The 15,181-nt window shown below is 53.1% G+C and overlaps 1 protein-coding gene across 1 annotated transcript in view; it reads left to right on the top strand.

Annotated features, from left to right (window-relative positions):
• LOC141054890 (uncharacterized) overlaps positions 1 to 15,181 on the top strand; it is a 126,697-nt gene that overhangs the window by 79,194 nt on the left and 32,322 nt on the right. The window contains exon 4 of the mRNA XM_073551784.1: positions 12,185 to 12,308. Within this exon, the coding sequence (XP_073407885.1) occupies positions 12,185 to 12,308 (124 nt within the window). The remainder of the gene's footprint in view (positions 1 to 12,184; positions 12,309 to 15,181) is intronic.

Below are 15,181 nucleotides of genomic sequence, written 5' to 3'. Positions count from 1 at the left end.
GGTGATGAGAGGAGAGGAGACTGCTGGGACATTATACAGGACGGCACTGGGGGATTCTGGGTGATGAGCGGAGAGGTGACTGCTGGGACATTATACAGGACGGCACTGAGGGATTCTGGGTGATGAGCGGAGAGGTGACTGCTGGGACATTATACAGGACGGCACTGGAGGATTCTGGGTGATGAGTGGAGAGGTGACTGCTGGGACATTATACAGGACGGCACTGGAGGATTCTGGGTGATGAGAGGAGAGGTGACTGCTGGGACATACAGGACGGCACTGGAGGATTCTGGGTGATGAGCGGAGAGGTGGCTGCTGGGACATTATACAGGACGGCACTGGAGGATTCTGGGTGATGAGAGGAGAGGTGACTGCTGGGACATTATACAGGACGGCACTGGAGGATTCTGGGTGATGAGCGGAGAGGTGACTGCTGGGACATTATACAGGACTGCACTGGGGGATTCTGGGTGATGAGCGGAGAGGTGACTGCTGGGACATTATACAGGACGGCACTGAGGGATTCTGGGTGATGAGCGGAGAGGTGACTGCTGGGACATTATACAGGACGGCACTGGAGGATTCTGGGTGATGAGTGGAGAGGTGACTGCTGGGACATTATACAGGACGGCACTGGAGGATTCTGGGTGATGAGAGGAGAGGTGACTGCTGGGACATACAGGACGGCACTGGAGGATTCTGGGTGATGAGCGGAGAGGTGGCTGCTGGGACATTATACAGGACGACACTGGAGGATTCTGGGTGATGAGCGGAGATGTGACTGCTGGGACATTATACAGGACGGCACTGGAGGATTCTGGGTGATGAGCGGAGAGGTGACTGCTGGGACATTATACAGGACGGCACTGGGGGATTCTGGGTGATGACCTGAGAGGTGACTGCTGGGACATTATACAGGACGGCACTGGAGGATTCTGGGTGATGAGCGGAGAGGTGGCTGCTGGGACATTATACAGGACGGCACTGGGGGATTCTGGGTGATGAGCGGAGAGGTGACTGCTGGGACATTATACAGGACGGCACTGGAGGATTCTGGGTGATGAGCGGAGAGGTGACTGCTGGGACATTATACAGGACGGCACTGGAGGATTCTGGGTGATGAGCGGAGAGGTGACTGCTGGGACATTATACAGGACGGCACTGGAGGATTCTGGGTGATGAGCGGAGAGGTGACTGCTGGGACATTATACAGGACGGCACTGGGGGATTCTGGGTGATGACCTGAGAGGTGACTGCTGGGACATTATACAGGACAGCACTGGAGGATTCTGGGTGATGAGCGGAGAGGTGGCTGCTGGGACATTATACAGGACGGCACTGGGGGTTTCTGGGTGATGAGCGGAGAGGTGACTGCTGGGACATTATACAGGACGGCACTGGAGGATTCTGGGTGATGAGCGGAGAGGTGGCTGCTGGGACATTATACAGGACGGCACTGGAGGATTCTGGGTGATGAGCGGAGAGGTGGCTGCTGGGACATTATACAGGACGGCACTGGGGGATTCTGGGTGATGAGCGGAGAGGTGACTGCTGGGACATTATACAGGACGGCACTGGAGGATTCTGGGTGATGAGCGGAGAGGTGACTGCTGGGACATTATACAGGACGGCACTGAAGGATTCTGGGTGATGAGAGGAGAGGTGACTGCTGGGACATTATACAGGACGGCACTGGAGGATTCTGGGTGATGAGCGGAGAGGTGACTGCTGGGACATTATACAGGAGGGCACTGGAGGATTCTGGGTGATGAGCGGAGAGGTGACTGCTGGGACATTATACAGGACGGCGCTAGAGGATTCTGGGTGATGAGCGGAGAGGTGACTGCTGGGACATTATACAGGACAGCACTGGAGGATTCTGGGTGATGAGCGGAGAGGTGACTGCTGGGACATTATACAGGAGGGCACTGGAGGATTCTGGGTGATGAGAGGAGAGGTGACTGCTGGGACATTATACAGGAGGGCACTGGAGGATTCTGGGTGATGAGCGGAGAGGTGGCTGCTGGGACATTATACAGGACGGCACTGGAGGATTCTGGGTGATGAGCGGAGAGGTGACTGCTGGGACATTATACAGGACGGCACTGGAGGATTCTGGGTGATGAGAGGAGAGGAGACTGCTGGGACATTATACAGGACGGCGCTAGAGGATTCTGGGTGATGAGCGGAGAGGTGACTGCTGGGACATTATACAGGACGGCGCTAGAGGATTCTGGGTGATGAGCGGAGAGGTGACTGCTGGGACATTATACAGGATGGCACTGGAGGATTCTGGGTGATGAGCGGAGAGGTGACTGCTGGGACATTATACAGGAGGGCACTGGAGGATTCTGGGTGATGAGCGGAGAGGAGACTGCTGGGACATTATACAGGACGGCGATGGAGGATTCTGGGTGATGAGGGGAGAGGTGACTGCTGAGACATTATACAGGACGGCACTGGAGGATTCTGGGTGATGAGCGGAGAGGTGACTGCTGGGACATTATACAGGACGGCGCTAGAGGATTCTGGGTGATGAGCGGAGAGGTGACTGCTGGGACATTATACAGGATGGCACTGGAGTATTCTGGGTGATGAGCGGAGAGGTGACTGCTGGGACATTATACAGGAGGGCACTGGAGGATTCTGGGTGATGAGCGGAGAGGAGACTGCTGGGACATTATACAGGACGGCGCTGGAGGATTCTGGGTGATGAGGGGAGAGGTGACTGCTGAGACATTATACAGGACGGCACTGGAGGATTCTGGGTGATGAGTGGAGAGGTGACTGCTGGGACATTATACAGGACGGCACTGGAGGATTCTGGGTGATGAGCGGAGAGGTGACTACTGGGACATTATACAGGACGGCACTGGAGGATTCTGGGTGATGAGCGGAGAGGTGACTGCTGGGACATTATACAGGACGGCGCTGGAGGATTCTGGGTGATGAGAGGAGAGGTGACTGCTGGGACATTATACAGGACGGCACTGGAGGATTCTGAGTGATGAGTGGAGAGGAGACTGCTGGGACATTATACAGGACGGCACTGGAGGATTCTGAGTGATGAGTGGAGAGGAGACTGCTGGGACATTATACAGGACGGCGCTGGAGGATTCTGGGTGATGAGAGGAGAGGTGACTGCTGGGACATTATACAGGACGGCGCTGGAGGATTCTGAGTGATGAGAGGAGAGGTGACTACTGGGACATTATACAGGACGGCGCTGGAGGATTCTGAGTGATGAGCGGAGAGGTGACTGCTGGGACATTATACAGGACGGCGCTGGAGGATTCTGAGTGATGAGTGGAGAGGTGACTGCTGGGACATTATACAGGACGGCACTGGAGGATTCTGGGTGAAGAGTGGAGAGGTGACTGCTGGGACATTATACAGGACGGCAGTGGAGGACTCTGGGTGATGAGAGGAGAGGTGACTGCTGAGACATTATACAGGAGGGCACTGGAGGATTCTGGGTGATGAGCGGAGAGGTGACTGCTGGGACATTATACAGGACGGCACTGGAGGATTCTGGGTGATGAGCGGAGAGGTGACTGCTGGGACATTATACAGGAGGGCACTGGAGGATTCTGGGTGATGAGCGGAGAGGTGACTGCTGGGACATTATACAGGACGGCACTGGAGGATTCTGGGTGATGAGAGGAGAGGTGACTGCTGAGACATTATACAGGAGGGCACTGGAGGATTCTGGGTGATGAGCGGAGAGGTGACTGCTGGGACATTATACAGGAGGACACTGGAGGATTCTGGGTGATGAGCGGAGAGGTGACTGCTGAGACATTATACAGGAGGGCACTGGAGGATTCTGGGTGATGAGCGGAGAGGTGACTGCTGGGACATTATACAGGACGGCACTGGAGGATTCTGGGTGATGAGAGGAGAGGTGACTGCTGGGACATTATACAGGACGGCACTGGAGGATTCTGGATGATGAGAGGAGAGGTGACTGCTGGGACATTATACAGGACGGCACTGGAGGATTCTGGGTGATGAGAGGAGAGGTGACTGCTGGGACATTATACAGGACGGCACTGGAGGATTCTGAGTGATGAGCGGAGAGGTGACTGCTGGGACATTATACAGGACGGCACTGGAGGATTCTGGGTGATGAGAGGAGAGGTGACTGCTGGGACATTATACAGGATGGCACTGGAGGATTCTGAGTGATGAGCGGAGAGGTGGCTGCTGGGACATTATACAGGACGGCACTGGAGGACTCTGGGTGATGAGCAGAGAGGTGACTGCTGGGACATTATACAGGATGGCACTGGAGGATTCTGGGTGATGAGAGGAGAGGTGACTGCTGGGACATTATACAGGACGGCACTGGAGGATTCTGAGTGATGAGCGGAGAGGTGACTGCTGGGACATTATACAGGACGGCACTGGAGGATTCTGGGTGATGAGAGGAGAGGTGACTGCTGGGACATTATACAGGACGGCACTGGAGGATTCTGAGTGATGAGCGGAGAGGTGGCTGCTGGGACATTATACAGGACGGCACTGGAGGATTCTGAGTGATGAGCGGAGAGGTGGCTGCTGGGACATTATACAGGACGGCACTGGAGGTTTCTGAGTGATGAGTGGAGAGGTGACTGCTGGGACATTATACAGGACGGCACTGGAGAATTCTGGGTGATGAGCGGAGAGGTGACTGCTGGGACATTATACAGGACGGCACTGGAGGATTCTGGGTGATGAGCGGAGAGGTGACTGCTGGGACATTATACAGGACGGCACTGGAGGATTCTGAGTGATGAGCGGAGAGGTGACTGCTGGGACATTATACAGGACAGCACTGGAGGATTCTGAGTGATGAGCGGAGAGGTGACTGCTGGGACATTATACAGGACGGCACTGGAGGATTCTGAGTGATGAGCGGAGAGGTGACTGCTGGGACATTATACAGCACTGGAGGATTCTGGGTGATGAGCGGAGAGGTGACTGCTGGGACATTATACAGGAAGGTAATGGAGGATTCTGAGTGATGAGCGGAGAGGTGACTGCTGGGACATTATACAGGAAGGTACTAGAGGATTCTGAGTGATGAGCAGAGAGGTGACTGCTGGGACATTATACAGGAAGGTACTGGAGGATTCTGAGTGATGAGCGGAGAGGTGACTGCTGGGACATTATACAGGAAGGTAATGGAGGATTCTGAGTGATGAGCGGAGAGGTGACTGCTGGGACATTATACAGGACGACACTGGAGGATTCTGAGTGATGAGCGGAGAGGTGACTGCTGGGACATTATACAGGAAGGTACTGGAGGATTCTGAGTGATGAGCGGAGAGGTGACTGCTGGGACATTATACAGGAAGGTACTGGAGGATTCTGAGTGATGAGCGGAGAGGTGGCTGCTGGGACATTATACAGGACGGCACTGGAGGATTCTGAGTGATGAGCGGAGAGGTGACTGCTGGGACATTATACAGGATGGCACTGGAGGATTCTGAGTGATGAGCGGAGAGGTGACTGCTGGGACATTATACAGGAAGGTAATGGAGGATTCTGAGTGATGAGCGGAGAGGTGACTGCTGGGACATTATACAGGACGGCACTGGAGGATTCTGAGTGATGAGCAGAGAGGTGACTGCTGGGACATTATACAGGAAGGTACTGGAGGATTCTGAGTGATGAGCGGAGAGGTGACTGCTGGGACATTATACAGGACGGCACTGGAGGATTCTGAGTGATGAGCGGAGAGGTGACTGCTGGGACATTATACAGCACTGGAGGATTCTGGGTGATGAGCGGAGAGGTGACTGCTGGGACATTATACAGGAAGGTAATGGAGGATTCTGAGTGATGAGCGGAGAGGTGACTGCTGGGACATTATACAGGAAGGTACTAGAGGATTCTGAGTGATGAGCAGAGAGGTGACTGCTGGGACATTATACAGGACGGCACTGGAGGATTCTGAGTGATGAGAGGAGAGGTGACTGCTGGGACATTATACAGGACGGCACTGGAGGATTCTGAGTGATGAGCGGAGAGGTGACTGCTGGGACATTATACAGCACTGGAGGATTCTGGGTGATGAGCGGAGAGGTGACTGCTGGGACATTATACAGGAAGGTAATGGAGGATTCTGAGTGATGAGCGGAGAGGTGACTGCTGGGACATTATACAGGAAGGTACTAGAGGATTCTGAGTGATGAGCAGAGAGGTGACTGCTGGGACATTATACAGGAAGGTACTGGAGGATTCTGAGTGATGAGCGGAGAGGTGACTGCTGGGACATTATACAGGAAGGTAATGGAGGATTCTGAGTGATGAGCGGAGAGGTGACTGCTGGGACATTATACAGGACGGCACTGGAGGATTCTGAGTGATGAGCGGAGAGGTGACTGCTGGGACATTATACAGGAAGGTACTGGAGGATTCTGAGTGATGAGCGGAGAGGTGACTGCTGGGACATTATACAGGAAGGTACTGGAGGATTCTGAGTGATGAGCGGAGAGGTGGCTGCTGGGACATTATACAGGACGGCACTGGAGGATTCTGAGTGATGAGCGGAGAGGTGACTGCTGGGACATTATACAGGATGGCACTGGAGGATTCTGAGTGATGAGCGGAGAGGTGACTGCTGGGACATTATACAGGAAGGTAATGGAGGATTCTGAGTGATGAGCGGAGAGGTGACTGCTGGGACATTATACAGGACGGCACTGGAGGATTCTGAGTGATGAGCAGAGAGGTGACTGCTGGGACATTATACAGGAAGGTACTGGAGGATTCTGAGTGATGAGCGGAGAGGTGACTGCTGGGACATTATACAGGAAGGTACTGGAGGATTCTGAGTGATGAGCGGAGAGGTGACTGCTGGGACATTATACAGGACGGCACTGGAGGATTCTGAGTGATGAGCGGAGAGGTGACTGCTGGGACATTATACAGGAAGGTACTGGAGGATTCTGAGTGATGAGCGGAGAGGTGACTGCTGGGACATTATACAGGAAGGTACTGGAGGATTCTGAGTGATGAGCGGAGAGGTGACTGCTGGGACATTATACAGGACGGCACTGGAGGATTCTGAGTGATGAGCGGAGAGGTGACTGCTGGGACATTATACAGGACGGCACTGGAGGATTCTGAGTGATGAGCGGAGAGGTGGCTGCTGGGACATTATACAGGACGGCACTGGAGGATGCTGGGTGATGAGCGGAGAGGTGACTGCTGGGACATTATACAGGACGGCACTGGAGGATTCTGAGTGATGAGCGGAGAGGTGACTGCTGGGACATTATACAGGACGGCACTGGAGGATTCTGAGTGATGAGCGGAGAGGTGACTGCTGGGACGTTATACAGGATGGCACTGGAGGATTCTGGGTGATGAGCGGAGAGGTGACTGCTGGGACATCATACAGAACGGCACTGGAGGATTCTGGGTGATGAGTGGAGAGGTGACTGCTGGGACATTATACAGGACGGCACTGGAGGATTCTGGGTGATGAGCGGAGAGGTGACTGCTGGGACATTATACAGGACGGCACTGGAGGATTCTGGGTGATGAGCGGAGAGGTGACTGCTTGGACATTATACAGGACAGCACTGGAGGATTCTGGGTGATGAGTGGAGAGGTGAATGCTGGGACATTATACAGGACGGCACTGGAGGATTCTGGGTGATGAGTGGAGAGGTGACTGCTGGGACATTATACAGGACGGCACTGGAGGATTCTGGGTGATGAGGGGAGAGGTGACTGCTGGGACATTATACAGGACGTCAGAGGATTCTGGGTGATGAGCGAAGAGGTGACTGCTGGGACATTATACAGGATGGCACTGGAGGATTCTGGGTGATGAGCGGAGAGGTGACTGCTGGGACATTACACTGGACGGCACTGGAGGATTCTGGGTGATGAGCGGAGAGGTGACTGCTGGGACATTATACAGGACGGCAATGGAGGATTCTGAGTGATGAGCGGAGAGGTGACTGCTGGGACATTACACTGGACGGCACTGGAGGATTCTGAGTGATGAGAGGAGAGGTGACTGCTGGGACATTATACAGGACGGCACTGGAGGATTCTGGGTGATGAGCGGAGAGGTGACTGCTGGGACATTATACAGGATGGCACTGGAGGATTCTGAGTGATGAGTGGAGAGGTGACTGCTGGGAGATTATACAGGACGTCACTGGAGAATTCTAGGTGATGAGAGGAGAGGTGACTGCTGGGACATTATACAGGACAGCACTGGAGAATTCTGGGTGTTGAGCGGAGAGGTGACTGCTGGGACATTATACTGGACGGCTCTGGAGGATTCTGAGTGATGAGAGGAGAGGTGACTGCTGGGACATTATACAGGACGGCACTGGAGGATTCTGGGTGATGAGCGGAGAGGTGACTACTGGGATATTATACAGGACGGCACTGGAGGATTCTGGGTGATGAGTGGAGAGGTGACTGCTGGGACATTATACTGGACGGCTCTGGAGGATTCTGGGTGATGAGCGGAGAGGTGACTGCTGGGACATTATACAGCACTGGAGGATTCTGGGTGATGAGTGGAGAGGTGACTGCTGGGACATTATACAGGACGGCACTGGAGGATTCTGGGTGATGAGTGGAGAGGTGACTGCTGGGACATTATACAGGATGGCACTGGAGGATTCTGGGTGATGAGCGGAGAGGTGACTGCTGGGACATCATACAGAACGGCACTGGAGGATTCTGGGTGAGGAGTGGAGAGGTGACTGCTGGGACATTATACAGGATGGCACTGGAGGATTCTGGGTGATGAGCGGAGAGGTGACTGCTTGGACATTATACAGGACAGCACTGGAGGATTCTGGGTGATGAGTGGAGAGGTGAATGCTGGGACATTATACAGGACGGCACTGGAGGATTCTGGGTGATGAGTGGAGAGGTGACTGCTGGGACATTATACAGGACGGCACTGGAGGATTCTGGGTGATGAGGGGAGAGGTGACTGCTGGGACATTATACAGGACGTCAGAGGATTCTGGGTGATGAGCGAAGAGGTGACTGCTGGGACATTATACAGGATGGCACTGGAGGATTCTGGGTGATGAGCGGAGAGGTGACTGCTGGGACATTACACTGGACGGCACTGGAGGATTCTGGGTGATGAGCGGAGAGGTGACTGCTGGGACATTATACAGGACGGCAATGGAGGATTCTGAGTGATGAGCGGAGAGGTGACTGCTGGGACATTACACTGGACGGCACTGGAGGATTCTGAGTGATGAGAGGAGAGGTGACTGCTGGGACATTATACAGGACGGCACTGGAGGATTCTGGGTGATGAGCGGAGAGGTGACTGCTGGGACATTATACAGGATGGCACTGGAGGATTCTGAGTGATGAGTGGAGAGGTGACTGCTGGGAGATTATACAGGACGTCACTGGAGAATTCTGGGTGATGAGAGGAGAGGTGACTGCTGGGACATTATACAGGACAGCACTGGAGAATTCTGGGTGTTGAGCGGAGAGGTGACTGCTGGGACATTATACTGGACGGCTCTGGAGGATTCTGAGTGATGAGAGGAGAGGTGACTGCTGGGACATTATACAGGACGGCACTGGAGGATTCTGGGTGATGAGCGGAGAGGTGACTACTGGGATATTATACAGGACGGCACTGGAGGATTCTGGGTGATGAGTGGAGAGGTGACTGCTGGGACATTATACTGGACGGCTCTGGAGGATTCTGGGTGATGAGCGGAGAGGTGACTGCTGGGACATTATACAGCACTGGAGGATTCTGGGTGATGAGCGGAGAGGTGACTGCTGGGACATTATACAGGACGGCACTGGAGGATTCTGGGTGTTGAGCGGAGAGGTGACTGCTGGGACATTATACAGGACGGCACTGGAGGATTCTGGGTGATGAGCGGAGAGGTGACTGCTGGGACATTATACAGGACTGGAGGATTCTGGGTGATGAGCGGAGAGGTGACTGCTGGGACATTATACAGGACGGCACTGGAGGATTCTGGGTGATGAGCGGAGAGGTGACTGCTGGGACATTATACAGGATGGCACTGGAGGATTCTGGGTGATGAGCGGAGAGGAGACTGCTGGGACATTATACAGGACGGCACTGGAGGATTCTGGGTGATGAGCGGAGAGGATACTGCTGGGACATTATACAGGACGGCACTGGAGGATTCTGGGTGATGAGGGGATAGGTGACTGTTGGGACATTATACAGGACGGCACTGGAGGATTCTGGGTGATGAGCGGAGAGGTGACTGCTGGGACATTATACAGGAGTGCACTGGTGGGATTCTGGGTGATGAGCGGAGAGGTGACTGCTGGGACATTATACACGACGGCACTGGAGGATTCTGGGTGATGAGCGGAGAGGTGACTGCTGGGACATTATACACGACGGCACTGGAGGATTCTGGGTGATGAGCGGAGAGGAGACTGCTGGGACATTATACAGGACGGCACTGGGGGATTCTGGGTGATGAGCAGAGAGGTGACTGCTGGGACATTATACAGGATGGTACTGGAGGATTCTGGGTGATGAGCGGAGAGGTGACTGCTGGGACATTATACATGACGGCACTGGAGGATTCTGGGTGATGAGCGGAGAGGTGACTGCTGGGACATTATACAGGACGACACTGGAGGATTCTGGGTGATGAGCGGAGAGGTGACTGCTGGGACATTATACATGACGGCACTGGAGGATTCTGGGTGATGAGCGGAGAGGTGACTGCTGGGACATTATACAGGACGGCACTGGAGGATTCTGGGTGATGAGTGGAGAGGTGACTGCTGGGACATTATACAGTATAGCACTGGAGGATTCTAGGTGATGAGCGGAGAGGTGACTGCTGGGACATTATACAGCACTGGAGGATTCTGGGTGATGAGCGGAGAGGTGACTGCTGGGACATTATACAGGACGGCACTGGAGGATTCTGGGTGATGAGTGGAGAGGTGACTGCTGGGACATTATACAGTATAGCACTGGAGGATTCTAGGTGATGAGCGGAGAGGTGACTGCTGGGACATTATACAGCACTGGAGGATTCTGGGTGATGAGAGGAGAGGTGACTGTTGGGACATTATACAGGACGGCACTGGAGGATTCTGGCTGATGAGCGGAGAGGTGACTGCTGGGACATTATACAGGAGTGCACTGGTGGGATTCTGGGTGATGAGCGGAGAGGTGACTGCTGGGACATTATACACGACGGCACTGGAGGATTCTGGGTGATGAGCGGAGAGGTGACTGTTGGGACATTATATAGGATGGCACTGGGGGATTCTGGGTGATGAGCAGAGAGGTGACTGCTGGGACATTATACAGGACGGTACTGGAGGATTCTGGGTGATGAGCGGAGAGGTGACTGCTGGGACATTATACATGACGGCACTGGAGGATTCTGGGTGATGAGCGGAGAGGTGACTGCTGGGACATTATACAGGACGACACTGGAGGATTCTGGGTGATGAGCGGAGAGGTGACTGCTGGGACATTATACATGACGGCACTGGAGGATTCTGGGTGATGAGCGGAGAGGTGACTGCTGGGACATTATACAGGACGGCACTGGAGGATTCTGGGTGATGAGTGGAGAGGTGACTGCTGGGACATTATACAGGACGGTACTGGAGGATTCTGGGTGATGAGCGGAGAGGTGACTGCTGGGACATTATACATGACGGCACTGGAGGATTCTGGGTGATGAGCGGAGAGGTGACTGCTGGGACATTATACAGGACGACACTGGAGGATTCTGGGTGATGAGCGGAGAGGTGACTGCTGGGACATTATACATGACGGCACTGGAGGATTCTGGGTGATGAGCGGAGAGGTGACTGCTGGGACATTATACAGGACGGCACTGGAGGATTCTGAGTGATGAGCGGAGAGGTGACTGCTGGGACATTATACAGGACGGCACTGGAGGATTCTGGGTGATGAGCGGAGAGGTGACTGCTGGGACATTATACAGGACGGCACTGGAGGATTCTGGGTGATGAGCGGAGAGGTGACTGCTGGGACATTATACAGGACGGCACTGGAGGATTCTGGGTGATGAGCGGAGAGGTGACTGCTGGGACATTATACAGGACGGCACTGGAGGATTCTGAGTGATGAGCGGAGAGGTGACTGCTGGGACATTATACAGCACTGGAGGATTCTGGTTGATGACGGTGTCGTTGTTGTCAGGTTCCTATAAGGTGTCAGGACGTCGCTGTCTATCTCTCCGTGGAGGAGTGGGAGTATCTAGAAGGACACCAGGATCGGTACCAGGCCGTGATGATGGAGGAGCTCCGGCCTCTTACACCACGAGGTGAGCAGCGAGGCTCCTTGTTGGCTCCGGTGGATGTGATGACGTCTCTCCGGCGTCCTCCTATAATAGATGAGTTTTCTCCAGACTTGCTCTGGTTTTCTCTACATTTTCTCCGTCTGACAACAGCTTTCATTTCCCTGATTATTTTCTTCTGATCTGTGAGTCGCGGTTTCTCCGCTGTCGTCTCGTCTTCATCAGTCTTGAGTCTTCGTTCTTGGCGGCTTCTTTCAGAATCTTTCTCCTTCCTTAGAGCATCGGTCACATTTTGTCTGCAGATGTCTCGTCCTTCTGTCCATTCTCTCCTGTGAGTTCTTTCTGTCTCTAAGTCTGTTGTGGATTGTTACTCAGCAGAGTCGGGGTTAATTTACTGATTTTCCCCCCAATCCGCTTTCACTCGTCCGTCTTTCAGAATCGGTGCAGGGTCAATGTCGTCATCAGTCGTGGTCGGCGTCCGGCTCCTCCCTCTTGGCTGACACTTGTGTCACCTTCCTTGGACTCCTCCTTCATTCTCTCTTCTTCTTTGTGACAAATCACTTTCTCCGTTCTGTGCACAAAGTCCTGGATAAATATCGGCCCCGGACCGTCCCTCAGACCTCGGGACACGAGTCGCTGTCCTGACATAAAGATGGAACGTGGTGGAGCCGATCACCCGTCAGTCTGACATGGAGGCTTTTCAGCTGTTCTCCGGCACTGCGTCTATTCACCACTCGCTCTGCAGGCGTAGAAGCACAGAACTCTCCGTAGTGGAGGAGAAGGTCAGATCACCGCTCAGGGGACTAGGGCACCCAACCACATAAAGGGAACCTGTCATGTAAAATAATATTAACCTTCAGACATGGGGTTAACCTGCAGGTTAATAATGGCTTGAACTTGCCCGGCTCCTGCACTGAGAGCCCCTCTGCCAGGAGGAAATTAACTTTATTCCCCCGGCAGCGATCGGCTTCCTGTCATATCGGTGCGGCTTCAGTAACTCCTCAGTATACAATGAGCAGCGGCTGAATCTGCTCCTCGGCACTGACTGACAGCCAGTTTTAATGCGTATCTTCAGTGCTGAGCCGGCTGACAGTCAGTGCCGGGGGCGCCATAATAGCTGCCGCTCTCTATACACTGAGCGGTGACTGTAGCCGGCTGAAACTTTCTGACTGAAAGCTGAGCACTGCCAGTTGGAATAAGGTTAATTTCCTCCCGGCAGCGGGGCTCTCAGTGCTGACACCAGGCAGGTTCAAAATGCTATGAACTTTACTCGAGGGGGGGTCTCACTGTTTGTGTATAGAGATGTTAGATGGGAAGCAAGGGAGACCCGGAGGGATCCTGAGGGTCGTTTTGTCTTCGTATATGCATCAATAAATACCAGGGAACATGTGATTATGTGTGTCCATAATCCACCCCCTGCTAATATGTCCATTTTTCAGAAGGCGATGACCTTTGCCCTAAATTATACGGATGTTATCTTTATGGGGGACTTCAATATGGTCATGAATAACCATTCTGATAAATTGAGATTGGATGATGGAGTATCTGGAGGGGTTCCTTCGCCGACAACAACCCAGCTGTCGCTATTTATGGAGGGTGGCGGGTGGTTGGATATTGGAGAGTGCGGCTCCCTGAGTTGAGGGAGTATACCTGCCACTCATCCACTAAGCGTTCCCTATCACGCATAGATTACATATTCGGATCCAGTGGTCTGGCGATGTGGGTAGATAACATAGAGCACGGCAGCAGAGGGATCTCAGATCACAGCCCGGTCATTCTCAAACTTAAGTACGGGCAATTAAATAGCAGGATGGTTCGGAAGTTGAACCCTTTCTGGGTGAAACTGATCGTAACCCCCGATAGAACAATCGATCAATTGCATTGCTTCATTTCGTCCCACCAGGAACCTCAGGATATTAATTTATTTTGGGATACCCTAAAGGCATATCTGAGGGGCTGCTTGTCCTCCACAATTTCTTACATTAAGGGGGTAACCTCAAGGGAAGATGATGTGGTAGAACGGCGTTTGAAGGATTCAGAGGCTGGATACATATCTAATCAAACTAACGGTAATAGGATTGAGTGGCTGGCTGCCCAGCAAATATGGACACTAAGTCTAAGCGCAAATTATTCTTTGCCCGCCAGTCTTATTTTGAGCTGGGAAACCAAGCAAGTAAATTCTTGGCCTATCTGGTGCGCCAGCATAATACCTCTAATACAGTATTACAGATCCGTAAGTCGGATGATTCGTTGGTGTCTTCAACTGAGGAGGTTCTCGGCTGCTTTTACGATTGCTATAAGTCATTATATGAGTCTAAAAGTGGCTCTGATGATTTGGGGTGTTTGGATTACTTGTCGGAAGTAACATTCCCTACCTAAAGGGGGTTTTACACATAACGATATCGCTAGCACGTCAACGATTTTGTGACGTTATAGCGATATCGCTATGTGTGATTCTTACCTCCGACCGGCTCCCCCGCTGTCTGTCACTGATCTCGCGAGAAGGTCCGGCTCCATTTCTCGTCGTCAGCTTCCTGCTGGCGCCGACGAGCGATGCGTGGAGGCGGGCGGGAGGAAGTCAGGATCGCTGTGTGTGAAAGGTAAGTATCGTTCGCTGCTGCATCGCTGTGAGATCTGCCTGTGTGACAGCTCACTAGCGATCATTTAGCGATGCACCAGCGATCCTGACCGGGTCGGATCGCTGGTGCATCACTAAATGTAAAAGGGCCTTTAGATCCTGATCAGCGAGCCTTTATGGATGCTGTATTCACTGTGGAAGAGAGAGAAAATGTTATAGTGGACATGGCCCCTGGGAAGGCCCCTGGACCAGACAAGTTCCCTATTGAATTGTATAGGAAATACCGAGATATATTAACGCCACTTCTGATAAAGGTATTTCG

Source organism: Dendrobates tinctorius, unplaced genomic scaffold (assembly GCF_039654945.1).
Source record: "Dendrobates tinctorius isolate UK_male_01 unplaced genomic scaffold, ASM3965494v1 ptg000180l, whole genome shotgun sequence".
Lineage (NCBI taxonomy): Eukaryota > Metazoa > Chordata > Amphibia > Anura > Dendrobatidae > Dendrobates > Dendrobates tinctorius.
This window is presented reverse-complemented; position numbering and strand designations above follow the sequence as displayed.